The sequence below is a fragment of the Perissodus microlepis genome, chromosome 4 (genome assembly GCF_051167445.1).
Source record: "Perissodus microlepis isolate ML-2025 ecotype Zambia chromosome 4, ASM5116744v1, whole genome shotgun sequence".
Taxonomy (NCBI): domain Eukaryota; kingdom Metazoa; phylum Chordata; class Actinopteri; order Cichliformes; family Cichlidae; genus Perissodus; species Perissodus microlepis.
This window is the reverse complement of record NC_140464.1, coordinates 10544898-10561816: the sequence shown is the minus strand read 5'-3', so window position 1 is coordinate 10561816 and position 16919 is coordinate 10544898. Positions and strand designations below refer to the sequence as shown.

The 16919-nt window shown below is 40.1% G+C and overlaps 1 protein-coding gene across 4 annotated transcripts in view; it reads left to right on the top strand.

Moving 5' to 3' along the window:
* Positions 1 to 15388, top strand: part of dock6 (dedicator of cytokinesis 6) — a 41368-nt gene extending 25980 nt beyond the window's left edge. For 2 of the 4 annotated variants that reach the window (XM_084925592.1, XM_084925593.1), the window contains exons 20-49: positions 918 to 1149; positions 1940 to 2104; positions 2251 to 2423; positions 3069 to 3170; positions 3894 to 3989; positions 4116 to 4256; positions 4477 to 4590; positions 4688 to 4858; positions 5409 to 5548; positions 5664 to 5833; positions 5947 to 6098; positions 6407 to 6589; positions 7280 to 7406; positions 7495 to 7579; positions 7706 to 7802; positions 7919 to 8053; positions 8337 to 8489; positions 8924 to 9082; positions 9201 to 9301; positions 9381 to 9573; positions 10240 to 10383; positions 10475 to 10606; positions 10726 to 10740; positions 12065 to 12190; positions 12279 to 12368; positions 12447 to 12683; positions 12769 to 12912; positions 13047 to 13153; positions 13243 to 13416; positions 14095 to 15388. In XM_084925592.1, the coding sequence (XP_084781718.1) occupies positions 918 to 1149; positions 1940 to 2104; positions 2251 to 2423; positions 3069 to 3170; positions 3894 to 3989; positions 4116 to 4256; positions 4477 to 4590; positions 4688 to 4858; positions 5409 to 5548; positions 5664 to 5833; positions 5947 to 6098; positions 6407 to 6589; positions 7280 to 7406; positions 7495 to 7579; positions 7706 to 7802; positions 7919 to 8053; positions 8337 to 8489; positions 8924 to 9082; positions 9201 to 9301; positions 9381 to 9573; positions 10240 to 10383; positions 10475 to 10606; positions 10726 to 10740; positions 12065 to 12190; positions 12279 to 12368; positions 12447 to 12683; positions 12769 to 12912; positions 13047 to 13153; positions 13243 to 13416; positions 14095 to 14137 (4101 nt within the window). In that variant the 3' untranslated portion in view covers positions 14138 to 15388. Of the gene's footprint in view, positions 1 to 917; positions 1150 to 1939; positions 2105 to 2250; positions 2424 to 3068; positions 3171 to 3483; positions 3571 to 3893; positions 3990 to 4115; positions 4257 to 4476; positions 4591 to 4687; positions 4859 to 5408; positions 5549 to 5663; positions 5834 to 5946; positions 6099 to 6406; positions 6590 to 7279; positions 7407 to 7494; positions 7580 to 7705; positions 7803 to 7918; positions 8054 to 8336; positions 8490 to 8923; positions 9083 to 9200; positions 9302 to 9380; positions 9574 to 10239; positions 10384 to 10474; positions 10607 to 10725; positions 10741 to 12064; positions 12191 to 12278; positions 12369 to 12446; positions 12684 to 12768; positions 12913 to 13046; positions 13154 to 13242; positions 13417 to 14094 lie in introns of all 4 variants that reach the window. The other 2 variants (XM_084925594.1, XM_084925591.1) reach the window with 2 other exon arrangements.
* The last annotated feature ends 1531 nt before the right edge of the window (positions 15389 to 16919 follow it).

The window sequence follows — 16919 nt, the reverse complement described above, 5'->3', positions numbered from 1 at the left end:
TGGATGTACAACAACTTATTTTCAGTTAATTATTTGTGCCTTGTTCCAGTAGCAGAACACTTTATTTTCACTTGTTTAAATTAGAGAAGATCCTGTAACTTACTAAAGTTTGGTGGAACTTCTAAAGTTCAATCATTTCTTTTATTATGAAAATAATATTTTGCATTGAAGAAAGGCTGGTTTTTATTTCTATAAGCTGTCAATAATAGCTCCAAGAAAATCAGAATAGGTAAAAATCGTTATCAGTAGGTAGCATTAAGAAAAAAATCGAAATAAACCAAGAAAATTGCACTGGGTGCATCTTTAGTTAAAGTCTGTGCCTGGAAGTACATACGAAGCAAACTGAGTTTCACATTTGAGGGCATGGGCTGTCTTTTAGATCAAAAACTAGATTTGTGTTAGTCTTTCACATCTATAAACGTATAAACATATTTCATCATGTAAAACATCAGTGTTTTCCTCAAACAGTATAATTTCACTTTTAATGTATTTCCATCCTGTCTGGCATTCACATTTATTTAAATTAATATACAAATGTCATAGATGTAACTGGCATATGTCTATAGAAACTAGTTTAGTTTAATGTCTAAAACAATCATTTTGTTGGCTTTAGATAATATCAAAGTAAATCGGCGTAAACTGGGAAAAAAAAAAGAAGTGTGGTGCACATTAATGTTGCTCAGAGTGGAGAAACTTGAAATTTATTTTATTGTTTGATGTACGTCACAGTCTGCTTGGCTCCTGTAGGCTCACATATATGCAGGTCATCGGGAAATGCAGTTTCATGTCACTTTAGAAAAGGAAGGTCACACACACCCTGGATCACCCTGCTCTTCTAGAATTTCAGGTGTTCTGCCAAATCAAAGTTCACCAACATCAGCTGTTACTTATCATTCATTGTGCATGTGTGCTTCTAGGACCCTCACCTGGATAAGTTTTTCACGTTAGTGTATGTTCTGGAGGAGTACTCCTTTCCTTTCCGCCTGAAGGACGTCATCATAACTGAGGCAAACATGGAAGGGGAGCTGAAGGCCAGCATGGCTGCACTGAGAGGGGCTGTGCTGGATACCTGTGTCAGGTTCTTGCATCAGCTGCTTAACAAACTCATTCAGCTCATTGTCTACCCTCCAGTCATTGCAGGCCAGATTGGTGAGAAGGCTGTCAACACTTCTTTCTTTTTTCTTTTTTTTTTAACTTTCTTTTTATTGTTTTTCTTTAAACATTATACAGGGAGGGTAGGGGGGTAACAACAAAACAAAACAACAAAGCAACAACAACAACAAAAAGATAAATACAACAAGTAGGATAACAAAAAAAAACATGTTGGATCTCCTTGTTTCTACAGTTTGATCATTTCTCATTATCAATGTGTTGGTCTTTATCCTGTTGGGTTTATATACTCAGTCCATTTCTCCCACTTTTTATGGTATTGATCTTCCTGAGTCCTTATTCTATAGGTCAATTGTTCCATGGTTTGTATTTCATCTATAATTTTGATCCATTCGTCCTGTGATGGTGGGTCTATCTTGTTCCATTTTCTTGTAATTGCCTTTTTACAGGCAGCAAGCATAATTTTCAATATGTATCTATCTTCTTTCATCACATCACAACACTACTTTCTATGCAAACTAGGCAAAAATGCAAATTCTCATTTTTTTTGAGTGATTGTAATAACTCTCATAGAGATATATTAATATGATGATTATTGATAATTATTTTTTTGTTGAAGATATGAAAAACAAAACTGTTTAATTTGCTTTACATTGAGGAATTTATTTCATTAACACACACAACAGAAGAACAGATATTCTAGATTCAGTTTAGCACCTGATAATAAATGCGTTAACTTGTGGTTACCTTTAGGGCAAGCATTACCTTTGTTGTTGTTGTTGTTGTTGTTGTTGTTGTTTTAAAGCACTCACTTTGAATTTACCTGCAGTGAACCTGGGTCGGGCTGCTTTCGAAGCCATGGCTCTGTTGGTCAATCAGATCCACAAAAACCTGGAAGGGAACCAAGATCAACATGGCCGCAACAATCTGCTGGCATCTTACATCCATTACTGCTTCCGCCTGCCCACTGCCGAGCCTACTCTGCCACCGAATGGTGAGTCACCGGGCTTAACTGTAAAACCTTTATTTACAGTTGAAAGAACAAAAATGGTTTTCGTTAGACCATAAAGTGCCAGGGTTTTTTTTTTTTTTAATTGTTTTATTTGCTAACTTCTATGTCCTTTCCTTCTCCCCGAGTAGCAGGCACCCAGTCCTATGAGATGCCAATGCAGTACGCTACCTTATCAAGGGCAACAGCGCGGCCAAGCAGTCTGCACCTGTCCCGTTCCAAAAGCATTAGCAACTCCAACCCAGACCTGGCTAGCACACCAGTTTCTCCTGATGAGGAGGTGCAAAGGATCATGGGGAGCAAGGTATGCTGCACCTCTCAAGTCCTTTTAAAGGAGATTAAAGTTGGGTTATTAAATATTTTGCACTTTGTTGGTCTTATGTTTTGCAGGAAATGTGTACCAGTCAAACTTATCATAGGCAGCTGTTGCTTTACTTTCACATTTATTATATTTGCTTAGTGTCTCATTTTTTCCCCTAGTATTTCAGTTACATTAAGTAAAATATATGAATGTTGTTACAGTCTGGCTAACAGAAAACATGGTCTGTGTTTTCTGTCTTTATGAAACCACTTGTTTATTTTCTAGTTTCTGTTTAGATAATATCACTCTGTTATTTTGTTGTAATCGTAGTTTTTGGACTCTTCACAGCTGATTCAATAAACTCAGGTTAACTGAGAACTCTGTGCAAACAGTCTGTCTCACTGCTTAGACAACAATGTAGTAATTCTCTGTGCCTCTATCCCTTTACTTCATGCAGTACCTCAGTCCTTTATTCTCCTCTCCCCAGCTTTCTTTTCTTTGTTGCTTTTATCTCCTTTTATTTCGTTCCTGATTTTCTTCTCTAAATAATCTTTTGTGTGGTAATTACCCTCTCTTAATTCACTGTGCTCTTGCCTCTTGCCACACTCTGTGTGTGTTTTTGTGTGTGTCTCTGGTGGCTTATGGCAGGGCATTGACCGCTCCCACTCCTGGGTAAACTCTGCTTATGCCCCTGGGGGCTCCAGATCTGTGCTACGCCGGAACCCCAACTCCAGCTGTGAGCTCAAGCAGGTGCCAAATCCCTTCACCTCATCCTCACCTTTACCTCCTCCACCTCCATCCTGCACTGCCTCTCATCAATTCTCGCGGGTCATTTCTTACCTCCACTGCATCTGTGTCTGTCTGGCTCTCTCTCCGCTCACCTCAGCCCACCTGTCACCCCTTTTTATCTACTCCCTGTACATCCTCTCTGCTGCCTAACAGGCACAAGTTCTGCCTGGGGCTTGTTAGGAGTTCATAGAAAGTTCTCTGGCCACCCACCCATTTCCATTCACCCATTTTCACGTCATCTGTGTGTGTTCACCTCACCATCACTCCATGTCAGGCAAACGACCGCAGCTGCAATCGCATGTCTGCCTTTCTGGACAGCGTGGCTTTGTTTTCAGTTCCCCCAAGGCAGATTGCAAAGAAGGTAAAACTGGCATCTAACTAACTGTAAAAGTTACAAACTAACACATTTGTGATATCATATCATTCACCAACTTCCAATGTCATTACCATCCATCAACAATCATGCGATTTGAACACAGATCTACATGGAAATAATGTGAAAATTGAAAATTTAGATCTTTTTGGAGTGAAGAACTATCAGTTCGTACTCCTAAACCTTTATAACCTGCAGTTACTGTTTATGAAGTATTCCTAATAGCATTGAAACAGTTTATTTTAATCTTGATAGCTCAAATACAATTAACTAGACCAAACTGAACTAGCTTGTTGTTGGTTCATGTCTAGCTGCTCCACGAGGAGCTGGCTTTACAGTGGGTGGTCAGCACCAGCACCGTGAGGGAAGCGGCACTGCAACAAGCTTGGTTTTTCTTCCAACTGATGGTAAGCATTCCTTTTTGAAATTGCAATAATTGTACACCACTTCCTAAGTAGTAAAAATCTAAAGAGAATGCAGTAAAACAAAACTTAAGGTCTGCAAACCATTTTCTTATGTATCCCCTCCTACAGACAAAGAGCATGGCCCACCACTTATTCCTGACCTCAAAACTGGATGTTCCCAGGCGTCAGCGGTTTCCAGACCGCTTTGTGGATGACATCGCTGCACTTGTGTGTGCCATCAGTGCAGACATTGCCAGCCGATACCACAAGGTACCAAATCCTGAGAGCTACCCCATATTCTAGAAATTGAATTCATTTCTTGATAACAATTTAGGTCACTGGCCAACAAAAGCTATAGTGGCTTTATTTTTCTCCCTTATCTTTTATACAAAGCTTGAGCATTGCTGGTTCATTCAAACCTAATATACAACCTAATATAATGTAAACCAAGACTCTTCCTCTTTCTCTCACATGAATTTTCCCCTTCCAGGATGTGGAGCTTGTGGAGAGGTTAAATAGCAGTCTGGCTTTCTTCCTGAGTGACCTGTTGTCTCTCATGGACCGGGGCTTTGTCTTCAACCTCATCCGCTCTTACTACAAACAGGTCCCCATTGCACTTTTTCCTATTTTCCTGTAAACTGATACGCTCAGAGACTCCCACACACATTATTGTATCTTCTATGTAACTGCATGTTAAACAGATTGCCAACAAGTTGCACACGGCCCAGAATCCCAGCTCTCTGAATGCTCTGAGGATGGACTTCACTCGTATTGTCTGCAGCCATGAGCACTATGTGATCCTCAACTTGCCGTGCTCAATCCTGAGCCCCCCAGCCTCCCCCTCTCCTTCCACTTCTTCCACCACATCACAGGTACTACAGCGCATTATCCGTCATAGACAAATTATAAGAAAAAATTAATTTTACATAAAGAGAATGGATAAATTGAAACGTTGCTAATGTCCCTCTGTAATAAGTGCATACTCATAGCATCAGTGTCCTCAAAGTTCCAGTCATGGCCCTTGGGGATGTTTTTTGCAGCCCTTGAGTCAGCCAAGGAAAGAATGCAATACACTGTATTGTGTCATTTTGGGAGGATTTTTCTTGAATTCCAACTCTTCTGTTCTGGGCATCATAGCTAGAGTTTCTTAACAGAAATACCGCTGGTGTCAAAATGTGCCTCTTGGTTTAAAAATACAAACATAAATTATGAAATTAGCAAATACACTACAAACACTAACTAAAGCTGTTTATTTTCCTTAATAAACAAATGATGTCTTAAATTTGCAGTCATCAAAAATTCGAGAATAACTCTTCTACTGTGTTCCTACACAAACCATTGCATAACATTAATGTCAGCCACACTTAAAGTCATTTCTCTATAATTCTGTGTCATCTTAACTATGTCTCCTTGTGTCCACAGAGCTCAGCATTTTCCAGTATGGTGCAAGACCAGGGCGTGGCCACCATGTTTGAGCTCTCCGTCCCTTTTCGCCAGCAGCACTTCCTGTCCGGCCTGCTGCTGTCTGAGCTCTCACTCATCCTCGACCCTGATGGTGAAGGGTGAGTTTTTAGTATCTGCTCACAAGCTGATCAAGACTTTACATCGATTCAGACTTTAACGTGAAATAAAATGAGAGATGGCAAAGATTATGATGATTTTGTTTATCACCCACAGGGTTTTTTTCCTTCATAAAAAGGCCATTAGTGCCGTTCACTCCCTGCTGTGTAGCCACGATGCAGACCCTCGCTACAGGGACCCTCAAGTCAGAGCCCACATGGCTCAGCTCTACCTGCCTCTCATCCCAATTGTCATGGAGACGCTACATCAACTCTATGACTTCTCTGGTCAGCAGAACAATAAGAGCAGCCCATAAATATGGTTTTCCACCTGCTCGAGAAGATGTTGTTGTATTTGCAGTATTATTGTACCTGAGAGCGCTTTTCTTATTGCCTTGCAGACTCCTCGCCTTCTCGGGTCCGCCATGCATCCACCCACGCTGACGATGCTGACCCAGACAGTGGCAGCACTATCAGTCAGTCTGTTGCCATGGCAATCGCTGGCTCCCCTCTGCAGCATGCCAAAGCCAACCCATTCGCACTGCCCACAGTGGTAAGTGATAGCAGCAAGGGTCATAGTGTTCCCCAGAGCCCTACAGACTGACAGGTCACAGAGTGGCCTCTGTGTGGGCGACTGCTGCTTCAGTTTGACAGACGGTCACACCACACAACACTCACCCATTTAAATATCATTTGCATTCTTTCCATGTTGTTCTTTAGCTAAAGAACAACTGCTCCTCTTCACCTGTAGGTGGCTCTGTGTCCTTTGCTATAACTTTCTCTAAACAGCCATTTTGTTCTATACTCAAGTGGATTACAAGATTGGCACCGATTTTCTGTGTGTGTGTGTGTCGTTACCAGGCGGGGCGCCAGTCCAGCTCTCTGTCCGCCGAGTGCAGTAGGACTCTGCTGGTGTGTTTCCTGTGGGTGCTGAAGAATGCAGATGCAGCTCTCCTGGAGCGCTGGGTGTCAGATTTGTCTGTACTGCAAATCAACCGCTTGCTAGATCTGCTGCATCTCTGTGTGTCCTGCTTTGAATACAAGGTATAATAAATGGGCACCATCAAGATTTGCAGTTCATTCAGGGAGATGCTAAATTCCTCTAAATTGATTTTTTTCAAAGAAATCTAGTTCAGAGCAAATATTGATTAAATTCCATTTTCCTTCTTTTTCTCCTGTTTGATGGGGTTTTTATGAAGGCAGTGAGTTAATGTTCATGGTTTAATTAGCTCTTATTTAAAAATTTGATTTAATTTAACCATTACTGCAAAAATGATGATGTCTGTGGCAGCATGTAACAGATCTGTGCTGGTCAGTTACTGCTGGCTGAGAATGCCCTCACTTCTGCCTCTGAAAAGTATATTTGATATGATACATTATACATAATGCATTGTACACTGAGGCACTTGGACTTCAGACATCATATCCAGGGTTACTACTGTATTTTCCATTACTGTTTGCATAGTACTCCAAAATCACACAGTAGTCTATTTAGCTGTGTTTACTCTATAAATTATCAATAGGACAGAAGGCTATTTTTATGTGTTTGTTTTTAAATTGTTTGCCTTTCTAAAGTCCATTTCTTAGCAGCTTTCTACACAGTTTTTTTCCCTTTTATCCACTTTTAATATAGTCTTTTTTTCTCTCTCAGAGAAATTTCTGGGTAAACTTGCCTAATTTGTATGCTACCTTTTTATGATTTATTTGTCCTCTGATGTTTGGTGGACGTTGTAGGGGAAGAAGACTTTGGAGCGGATCAATAGCCTGACATTTAAAAAGTCTCAGGATATGAAGGCACGACTTGAAGAAGCCATACTGGGCACAATCGGAGCCCGTCAGGAGATGGTTCGGCGTCACAGAGGTGGGAAGCACAACAGAAACATAGGCTTGTGTCGTGCATGTCTGAAGCGATTTATATTTGTGGTGCTTAAGGAAATTTACTCTTACAGAAAGGAGCCCTTATGGCAGCCAGGAGAACGTTAGGTGGAAAAAGAACGTAACTCACTGGAGAACAAATGCAGACAGAGTCGACAAGTATGTGCTTTACAGACATATAGATTTGGTTCTTCTGCTCACCTTGTGAAATTTACAAATATTGGATTATAATTTATGTCAAATGTGTGTTTCTGTGTAACATGATTCTAAAATGACACCTTTCAGGACTAAGGCTGAGGTGGAACAGGAGTCTGTGGTGGATGGAAACCTAGCTACTGAGGCCTCTCTCATAGTACTGGACACACTGGAAATTATAGTCAAGGTAAAACAATGAGAATTAAATAAATCTGTTTAGACACCACCTTTCCAGTGGTTGACATACAGTGCTGTCCTCCTATGTAAACATCCTTTGCTTGTTGTGTGCCTGTCTTCTTTCAGACTGTGGTTGCATCAGAGTTGAAAGAAAGTGTTTTAGGTGGAGTGCTGAGAGTACTTCTTCACAGCATGGCAGGAAACCAGAGCGCCCTCTTTCTGCAGCATTGCTTCAATACACAGAGAGCTCTGGTTTTCAAAGTAAGCGCAGTTTGTTTTTAGCAATTACACAAGTTTTCAGTTGTTTTTTTTTATTGTCCTTTCCAGCAAAAAAAAAAATCACAAATTAATGAATTAACACAAATAATTAATGTTTTGGTATTAATAGTTTTACTCCTATTTGGCATTATTCTGCCTACTCATTTTTATTGATGACATCTGTGTTACATTTTTGTATTGAAAAGTAAAGCAAGTGGGCCATATTTCATTTCTGGTGGCAGCGGGGTGAACTGTACGAAGTGACGCTGTGTGTTTTTGTGTATAGTTCCCAGAGATGCTGTTTGAGGAGGACACGGAGCTTTGTGCAGACCTGTGCCTGCGTCTCCTGCGTCACTGCAGCAGCAGTGTCGGCTCTGTCAGAAGTCACGCCTCGGCATCCCTTTACCTGCTCATGAGACAGAACTTCGAGATTGGAAATGTATGTTAAGATGTTGCATTATTTGTGAAATACTTTGATGTTCTTTCATTACTGTGGACAGGTCAGCAAAATGCATCTATACCGTAATTCAAGACTGTAATGGGCGACTGTGGCTCAGGGGGTTGGGAAGCTCAGCTTGTAACCGGGAAGTTGCCGGTTCGATCCCAGCTCTGTCTGTCTTGGTTGTTGTGTCCTTGGGCAAGACATTTCACCTACTGGTGATGGCGCGATAAGGCAGCCTCGCTTCTGTCAGTCTGTCCCAGTCTGTCCCAGGGCAGCTGTGGCTACAACTCTAGCTCAGTGTGTGAATGTGAGAGTGAATGAATAGTGGAATTGTAAAGCGCTTTGAGGGTCTCGAAAAGCGCTATATAAATGAATCCATTATTATTATTATTGATGTTGTAAGTCACACTGGGCTACGTTTTTGTTTGTAGAACTTTGCACGAGTAAAGATGCAGGTCACCATGTCTCTGTCCTCACTGGTGGGAACATCGCAGAACTTTAATGAAGAGCATCTTCGTCGGTCTCTCAAGACAATCTTGACATATGCCGAAGAGGACTTAGAGCTGCGGGACACACCTTTCCCAGAGCAGGTGGACAGCAACCATCATCTTGTTTACAGTTTTTGAGCTGAAGCTAGTGGAACGGGTAAGCTGGTGGAGCAGGTAAGACATTTTTTTTCATTTGGTATATGTATGTTTGAAACTGCAGGTCCAGGATCTGGTGTTCAACCTGCACATGATTCTTACTGACACTGTGAAGATGAAGGAGCATCAGCACGATCCAGAGATGCTTATCGACCTAATGTACAGGTACTGGAATGACCATCAGAGTGGCTGTAAATCAAAAATAAAATAAAACCTAAAGTGTTTTCTCATTTTCTCTTTTCAGGATTGCTAAAGGTTACCAGAACTCCCCTGACTTGCGCTTAACATGGCTTCAAAACATGGCAGGGAAACACTCAGAGAGAGGGAACCATGCTGAAGCAGCCCACTGTCTGGTCCACAGCGCAGCTCTGGTAGCGGAGTATCTCAACATGCTGGAGGATTGTCGCTACCTGCCCATTGGTTGCGTCACATTTCAGGTCAATGTGTATGCTGTTTAAATCTTTCTACTTACAAATAGTTGGCTAGGTCACAATGATTTTAGTCTAATGCCTCGGTCACAGTCGGTGACCTCCCGATACCTGCCTGAACACTGCAGCCAACATGTTTCAAAAGGCACAAAAATTTGTCTCCTTGTCTGGTGCGTGTTACAGTTTTCACTGTTTCACTACCGCTTGGAAAGTAGTTGGCAGTTATCTGACAAGGAGATGTTTTCCATGCAAACTACTATCTGCTCACAGTCAAAGCAACTGTAATCTTTCACTGAGGCACTGTATACCTCTTTGTGACCAGTTTGAAACTGAAACTGCCAGAATCCTCCAGCAACCAGTCACTAACTGGGTAGAGAATTCAAATTTTTCCCAAATGACCTGTCGTTGCCAGGTGATGGCTGACTGGTCTCTGGACTTGTGTGAGTTGAGTTTTAGCAATTGAATTTGCAGCGACTGCCAGAAACCTCCAGCAACTATTCACCACCCGGTTTGAGACTCTTGCGACCTGTGGTTACTAGATCTTCACTAATGGGTGTCTAGACCTGTGTGACTCAGGCCTAAATGAAACTTTTACTTAAAAGACATATAAAACATGTGGGTGTATGACCAGATGTTAACTTTTTTCCTATTCTGTTTTGTCTGTTTTTACTACAGAATATTTCATCCAACGTATTAGAGGAGTCGGCAGTATCCGATGACGTTCTGTCGCCAGAGGAGGAGGGCATTTGTGCTGGGAAGTATTTCAGTGAGTCTGGCCTGGTGGGGCTTCTCGAGCAAGCAGCTGCTTCTTTTAATATGGTATGACTCACATTCACTGACAAACAGCACAAGGTTCCAGCATTAACATGATTTGTGTTGAAATCTCTATTTAATTGTGCTGTAACTGCAGGCCGGCATGTATGAGGCCATTAATGAAGTGTACAAGATTCTGCTCCCGATCCATGAAGCCAACAGAGACTTTAAAAAGCTGGCTACTGTCCACGGGAAGCTACAAGATGCCTTTAATAAAGTCTACAACCAAGTGAGTTGACAGCTTAATCCTGAAATCACCAGCAATCCACAAAGGAATTCGTTTCTAGCTAATTATCTTTATCCTAATTCCCTTCTTATGTGCTTTATTTCTTTTCTCATCTTTTCCAGAGTTCAGGATGGGAGGTAACAAACTAATCTGACATTAAGAGCATCTAATTTAAAGTAAAACATTGAGCAGTTGTTGTTGACAATGTTATTCTTCTTCCCCTTGGCTTGTTTTCTTCTCCACTCCTGTGTCAATAACATGGCCACTGGTGAGTGATGCAAAGCTTATTTTATCACTTGGTTGAGTAGAATTAAGACAAGTATTAATTAATTTGTGCTGCAGTCCTGCTGTAATAAAACTACTTCTGAGCATGAATTTGTATTTTCCCACAACATGAAAAGCATCTGTTTTCCCAAATCCAAAGCAGCCACTGAAACAAAGCGTTAACAAAGAGTAAATGCTGTTTTGTTTTGTTTTTCATCACTGGTGTTGCAAACACAGGAATATAAATTAGTGTCAGGGTGAAAAAAATCTGTGTGCATTTTACAAACCAGCTGTTTTAACTAAAAGAAAAAAAAACAAACAGCTTTCAGCCCCAAAACAACTAAACAAGAGAAAACGTTTACAAAGAAAAGGCGGCTCACTGGTGTGGCCGGTTGAGAGAGAAGAAAGTAAATGATCCTCTGTGGTAGGCGGTGGCCATGTTGGCTCTTTTTACAAGGGTGGCCCTCAGGAAAGGACACAGTCATTGGCCCCACCAATATCCACATCCAATAACTATATAATTTCCAAACATCAACCAGACCTTTTCACTAAAAGAAGTTTCATAGGATAACACATAAATACAACAGCAGTATAACAACCATGGATCATGATTGGGGGGAAAAAATAAACTCTGGTTATTCAGATAGATTTCTAGTTTACATTTCACATTTTAGGCTGTGTTAACACCTCCATATGGCTGCCTACTATGATGACCCCTAATTAGCATATAATTGCATAGTTACTTAGTTACTGACACTTTGTTATCACACTGTTACCAAGTACTTTTTACTGTATTTTTTCTAATGGTTAAACAGCTATTTCGCTAACATTTCTGTACAACACATCACTCGTGGTGAGTTTATTCTGCAGTGTCGCATAATGCTGTTCCTCCTGTTTTTGTGTTTCTATTCATTTATTCAGCATTTATGTACTAGTGGAAAAACAGCATGCTAACGTTTGTATGACAGTTGTTGAGTCCTCAATAAAAACAGGCCAGTCATTTAAATATTTTAGTTTGTGAAGAAAAAAAATCTTCATTTCAAGTCTTTGGAGTGTCAGATAATGAGTCCATGAATTAAAACGGAGTATTTTTTTTTTCTACTATTAACACGTAAGCTCTGTGTCAGCTGCTTTTAATTCACTCATGCTCTGCACTCTTTAATCGTTTAAGTTTTCTGTCTTGTTTTTAGTGTTCAGCGAATGTTTGGGACCTACTTCAGAGTGGGTTTCTATGGCTGTCGCTTCGGAGATCTGGATGAGCAAGAATTTGTCTACAAGGAGCCATCGATCACCAAGTTAGCTGAGATATCGCACAGACTTGAGGCATGTTAACTCCTCCTGATGCTAATAAAGATGTCTTTAATGATTTATGAGGAACATATGTCTAAAGGTGAATGCCTCTGGCCCACAGGAGTTCTACTCAGAGAAATTTGGGGATGAGGTGGTCGAAATTATCAAGGACTCCAACCCAGTGGACAAAAACAAACTCGATCCCAACAAGGTAAAGAGATGTGTATGTTTGTTGCTTAAAGAATGTGTATATTTTAAAAATGTCTAACTGTACTGATGACTTTTTCAGGCTTACCTGCAGATCACCTATGTCGAGCCCTACTTTGACACATATGAGCTGAAGGAAAGAATCACCTACTTTGACAAGAACTACAACTTGCGTACCTTCATGTACTGCACTCCCTTCACTCTGGACGGCCGCGCTCACGGCGACCTGCACGAGCAGTACAAACGCAAAACCATCCTGACAACGTCTCACGCCTTCCCTTACATCAAGACACGGATCAATGTTATCCACAAGGAGGAGGTGGGTGTCTCTACTGGAGGGATCAGATTTTAAATAAATGTAGACATTATGATGTATGTTCATTGTTACATCTTTGGCTTTCCAGATTATTCTTGTCCCCATCGAGGTGGCGATTGAAGATATGCAGAAGAAGACTCAGGAGCTCGCTTTCGCCACAAACCAAGACCCCGCAGACTCTAAAATGCTTCAGATGGTGCTCCAGGGCTGTGTGGGCACCACTGTCAACCAGGTGATAAAATAATTGAAATGCTGGTCCCCCTGGAATAATAATAACATCAAAGCAGAGCTTTAAGTCTGGGTTAGTGTTTTGAGCAGTGGCAGAAATTCCTCAGCTAATATGTAACTGTTTGTCTCCCCTAACAGGGCCCCCTTGAGGTGGCGCAGGTCTTTCTCGCCGACATTCCTGATGACCCCAAGCTGTTTCGTCATCACAACAAACTGCGCCTCTGCTTTAAAGACTTCGCTAAGAGGTACTGACATGATCTCCGTCTCAGACAAAGACTGTTGTGTAGCCAATAAAAACAAATCCCAACTCCCTGTGTCTTTCTTTTTTGTGCAGGTGTGAAGATGCCCTGAGGAAGAATAAAGCCCTGATTGGGCCAGATCAGAAAGAGTACCACAGAGAGCTAGAAAGGAATTACCATAAACTGAAAGAAGCTCTGGGTCCTCTCATCAACCGCAAGATCCCCCAGCTTTACAGAACCCTACCAGCTCCGACTCTGCAAACACAACGGTAACTTGAGACATTAATAACACACACACACGCCTACGCACAGAGACGCACAAAATGATCTCATGCTGCTTCTTCAAGCACATCAAACTAACATAAGAGGAACGTAAAACTGTGTCATGCTTCAGGCTATATGCTCAAACAGCCAGTTTGTCACCAGTGAGCAGACATGCAGACACATTTCAGTGATTTCAAATGTGTCACATTTTATTCCACAGTCATTAATAAAAGATGATGCACTTCTTGAACTGCTGTAGCCTGTTTGACTATGGAAACTATCACCATATGTTACTTTTGGTTTTCATCATCTTCTGGCTGCACCTCTGTGTTTGCATGTGGACTGATTCCTAATCAGAAACAGTTACAGTCAACAGCACCTGCCAGACCGATGCTGCACAGAGAGAAATGTAAAATCCCAGATATTTAAAATATTAACACAAACTTTGAGCTCCATTGGTCCGCTATATTACATTAGGGGTTTATCATTATTACTCTTGGAACCACAATGCTGATTCAAAGCCATGTAAGCTTTTAGTGGGACAACTTTCACACTCCTTGGGTGGCATTTTTTTTGGCTCAAATGAAATAAAAATGAACCACATCTTTGCTAAAATATGTTTTGGATTTTGACAAAAAAAAATTTTGCCAGTATTCCTACTAATTATCCCCCCTCTCTTGCAGGAACTCCTACAGTAGGTCGAGTTTCCGCAAAGTCGACTGTTGAGCCACAGAAAGCTGCAAAGCGACACAAAGCAACAAGCTTTTAAAATTAGCACCATCTCATACCGTCTGTCCCCCCTTCCCCCCACTGCATTGCACACCAACTGTAGCAGGAACACACAAACACACCATCCTCTTCTTCATCTAGCTCGTTATTTTACACTCATCACCCTTGGCCACCCAGTCATGTCTTAACACCCCCCTCCCCCTTCCAGTCCCTCCATGCACACACAGTAAGTTGTCACCTCTTTCGCTGCCCTACCATCCCCACCACTCTCACACCTCTTTTGGAAAAAAAACCCTCTGGTGTTTATGCAGGAAGGTTATCTGCTCTGTAAACATTGTCATTTGGAGCAAGGCTCTAAGATGGCAGTGTTTAAAGAAAGCTTTTTACAGTTATCCACCCAAAGTAATCTCTCAGAGCCTGATCTGACTTTACCTTTAGTTTTTAGCGCACTGTTTTACGTTTGTTTTTCTTTAGCTTCGAGTGTCTGCTTTTGAACAGGCTTAGGTTGTCTGTTTTGTGTCATGGACTTATTTAATTTGTGAGATTTTTTTTTAATCCCTGGTAGTGATCACTGCCAGACTTTGTTATTAAATAGTCCCAGGGAGTTTTCTTTTGTTATCAACAGACCAAATAACTGACATTCCTTCTCCCTCAAGTCGTAACATTTATCTGCCCATCTCTCGTTATAAGGGTTCAATAAAGAGAGTTGGTGGGCTGCTTTTTGTGGAGGTCCAGGTTTAATATGATTGAGCTCATAATGTGTGGGAGAGAGTGACTCGATGGGATGTTTAAATGTGTTTTTAAAACTGTGAACTCTTAGAAAAGCACTGCAGTCGCATCAGATGTTTATCACAGAAGCACTGTCTAAAGACAGGCCATCTCATTTACTCACACAGGCATGTTCAAACTGCGACATTCACTATCATACTACAGTATAGATAGATAACTGAATATGTTATGACTGCGTAAACAAGTCCTCGTTTGACTGTTATGCGCTTCTGTGGAAGACCAAATGTTTTGTATGTATACACCTCTGTGGTTATAGAAGATTTGCATTTATTGTAGAAATCTCCATCTACTGTATCTATGAAATTGCACTATTGTAAACAACCTGCAGCACATTAACACTGTAACTACTAAAATATATGTGCTTTTGTTATTTTAAGGAGCTGGAAACTGTTTTTTACCGATTAGATAGGCATTTTTTATTTATTTACACTGTCTTCTATTAAATATTTCTTCCCTACACTCATGGTCATCCTTTATTTGTGGGTCTTACAATGTAAATTCGTGTAGTAATGTGATTACTACTCATTTTTAACACTGTTTCACATTAACAGTTTTGTTACTGGAAATCGATGTTTTTCACACATGGTTTCTTCGCTTTTCAGCAGTCAGTATCATATTATGGTATGGGAAGCATTTTTAATACCCATAGACCACAGTCATACTACAAAAACCACACTAACAACGGGGCTACGACAGTAACATAGTGGCATTTCTACATTTCTGTTTCTACTTGAAACATACACACGGTTTGCAAGTAATTATTACTAAATTTGCATGTATTAATTTTAGTTATGAATCTCAACACTTTTGAATGTTGTAGACTATTCTTTTTCAGATGTTATAACTTAAAATTAACAGTTATAATTAAGAATAATTATTTCGTCACATATTTACTGCACATTCACAAGGGTTACTGTACCATTATGATTTTTTTTTTTTTTTATTTGTATTTGTTTATTTGGTGACATCCTCTTGCAGGGACTTTTATGGTTGTTTCTGCAAGTCTTTTGTGGAGTATGAAATTTCTCAAAGATACTCAGTGTCCTTCCACCAACAATTTTTGATGTCCATGGATCTCTAAAGAGGTTGTTTGAGGTCTTAGACGTTTATTGGGATTCCTCAGCGGTTCTTGATTTGATAATTTAATGGCTTTAATTGAATGTATTTTAGATCTTTCAGTTGTATCTCCAGTTTGCTACACTTCAGTATTAAACTTGAAACTTAATATGCTGTTGTACTAGTTTGACAGCTGTAGTTGCATTTAAAGCATCTGTTGTTGTGATTGGGCACTAAATAAATGCACAGCTCAGTGTTTCATATCCAAAAAGTGTGATCAAGTTGTTTAAAAATCTTTTATTATAGAATACAGTATGTAAACTTTAATGTTACCAATGACAGCTGGGGACCAGTGAGGATTTTTAAGATTATAGTTGCTGACTTTACTGTACTTTGTTGCTTATTATTTTATAACAAGGCGTCTTATTTTGAAAGTTCAGCAATTCAAAGATTTTAACTGTTTCCTTTAAGAAAGATTTATTTATTACACATATAAGCCAGATGCTTGATTAGATTAATATTTAAAAAATGAGTATAGAAGTAACAAGGCGTTAAAAAGAGATTCACCACGTTGACTTCATTGTGTTTATTTGCATGAGTTCCGGTCATCGATATTTTGGCGTTAAACCGATTCTAATAAACTGCTTTCTGATTCTAATAAACTGCTCTTGAAGGAATGACATTTATATTGTTAGAAGTAACTAACACATTTTTATAAATAAAGTTTTTTTCCCCACAATTTTTTTAAACTTTTTTTTTTTTACATAAAATTAAATGCATTTTAATATATCTATCATAGATAAACGGTACAGTACATAATAAATAAACAAACAACCAGACCCATTTAAAAGAAACCCTTTAATTTTCCATTACAGTAAAACAAATAAATAAATAAATGTAGGCCAGTGGGATCATAAATGACCTCATCACTAAA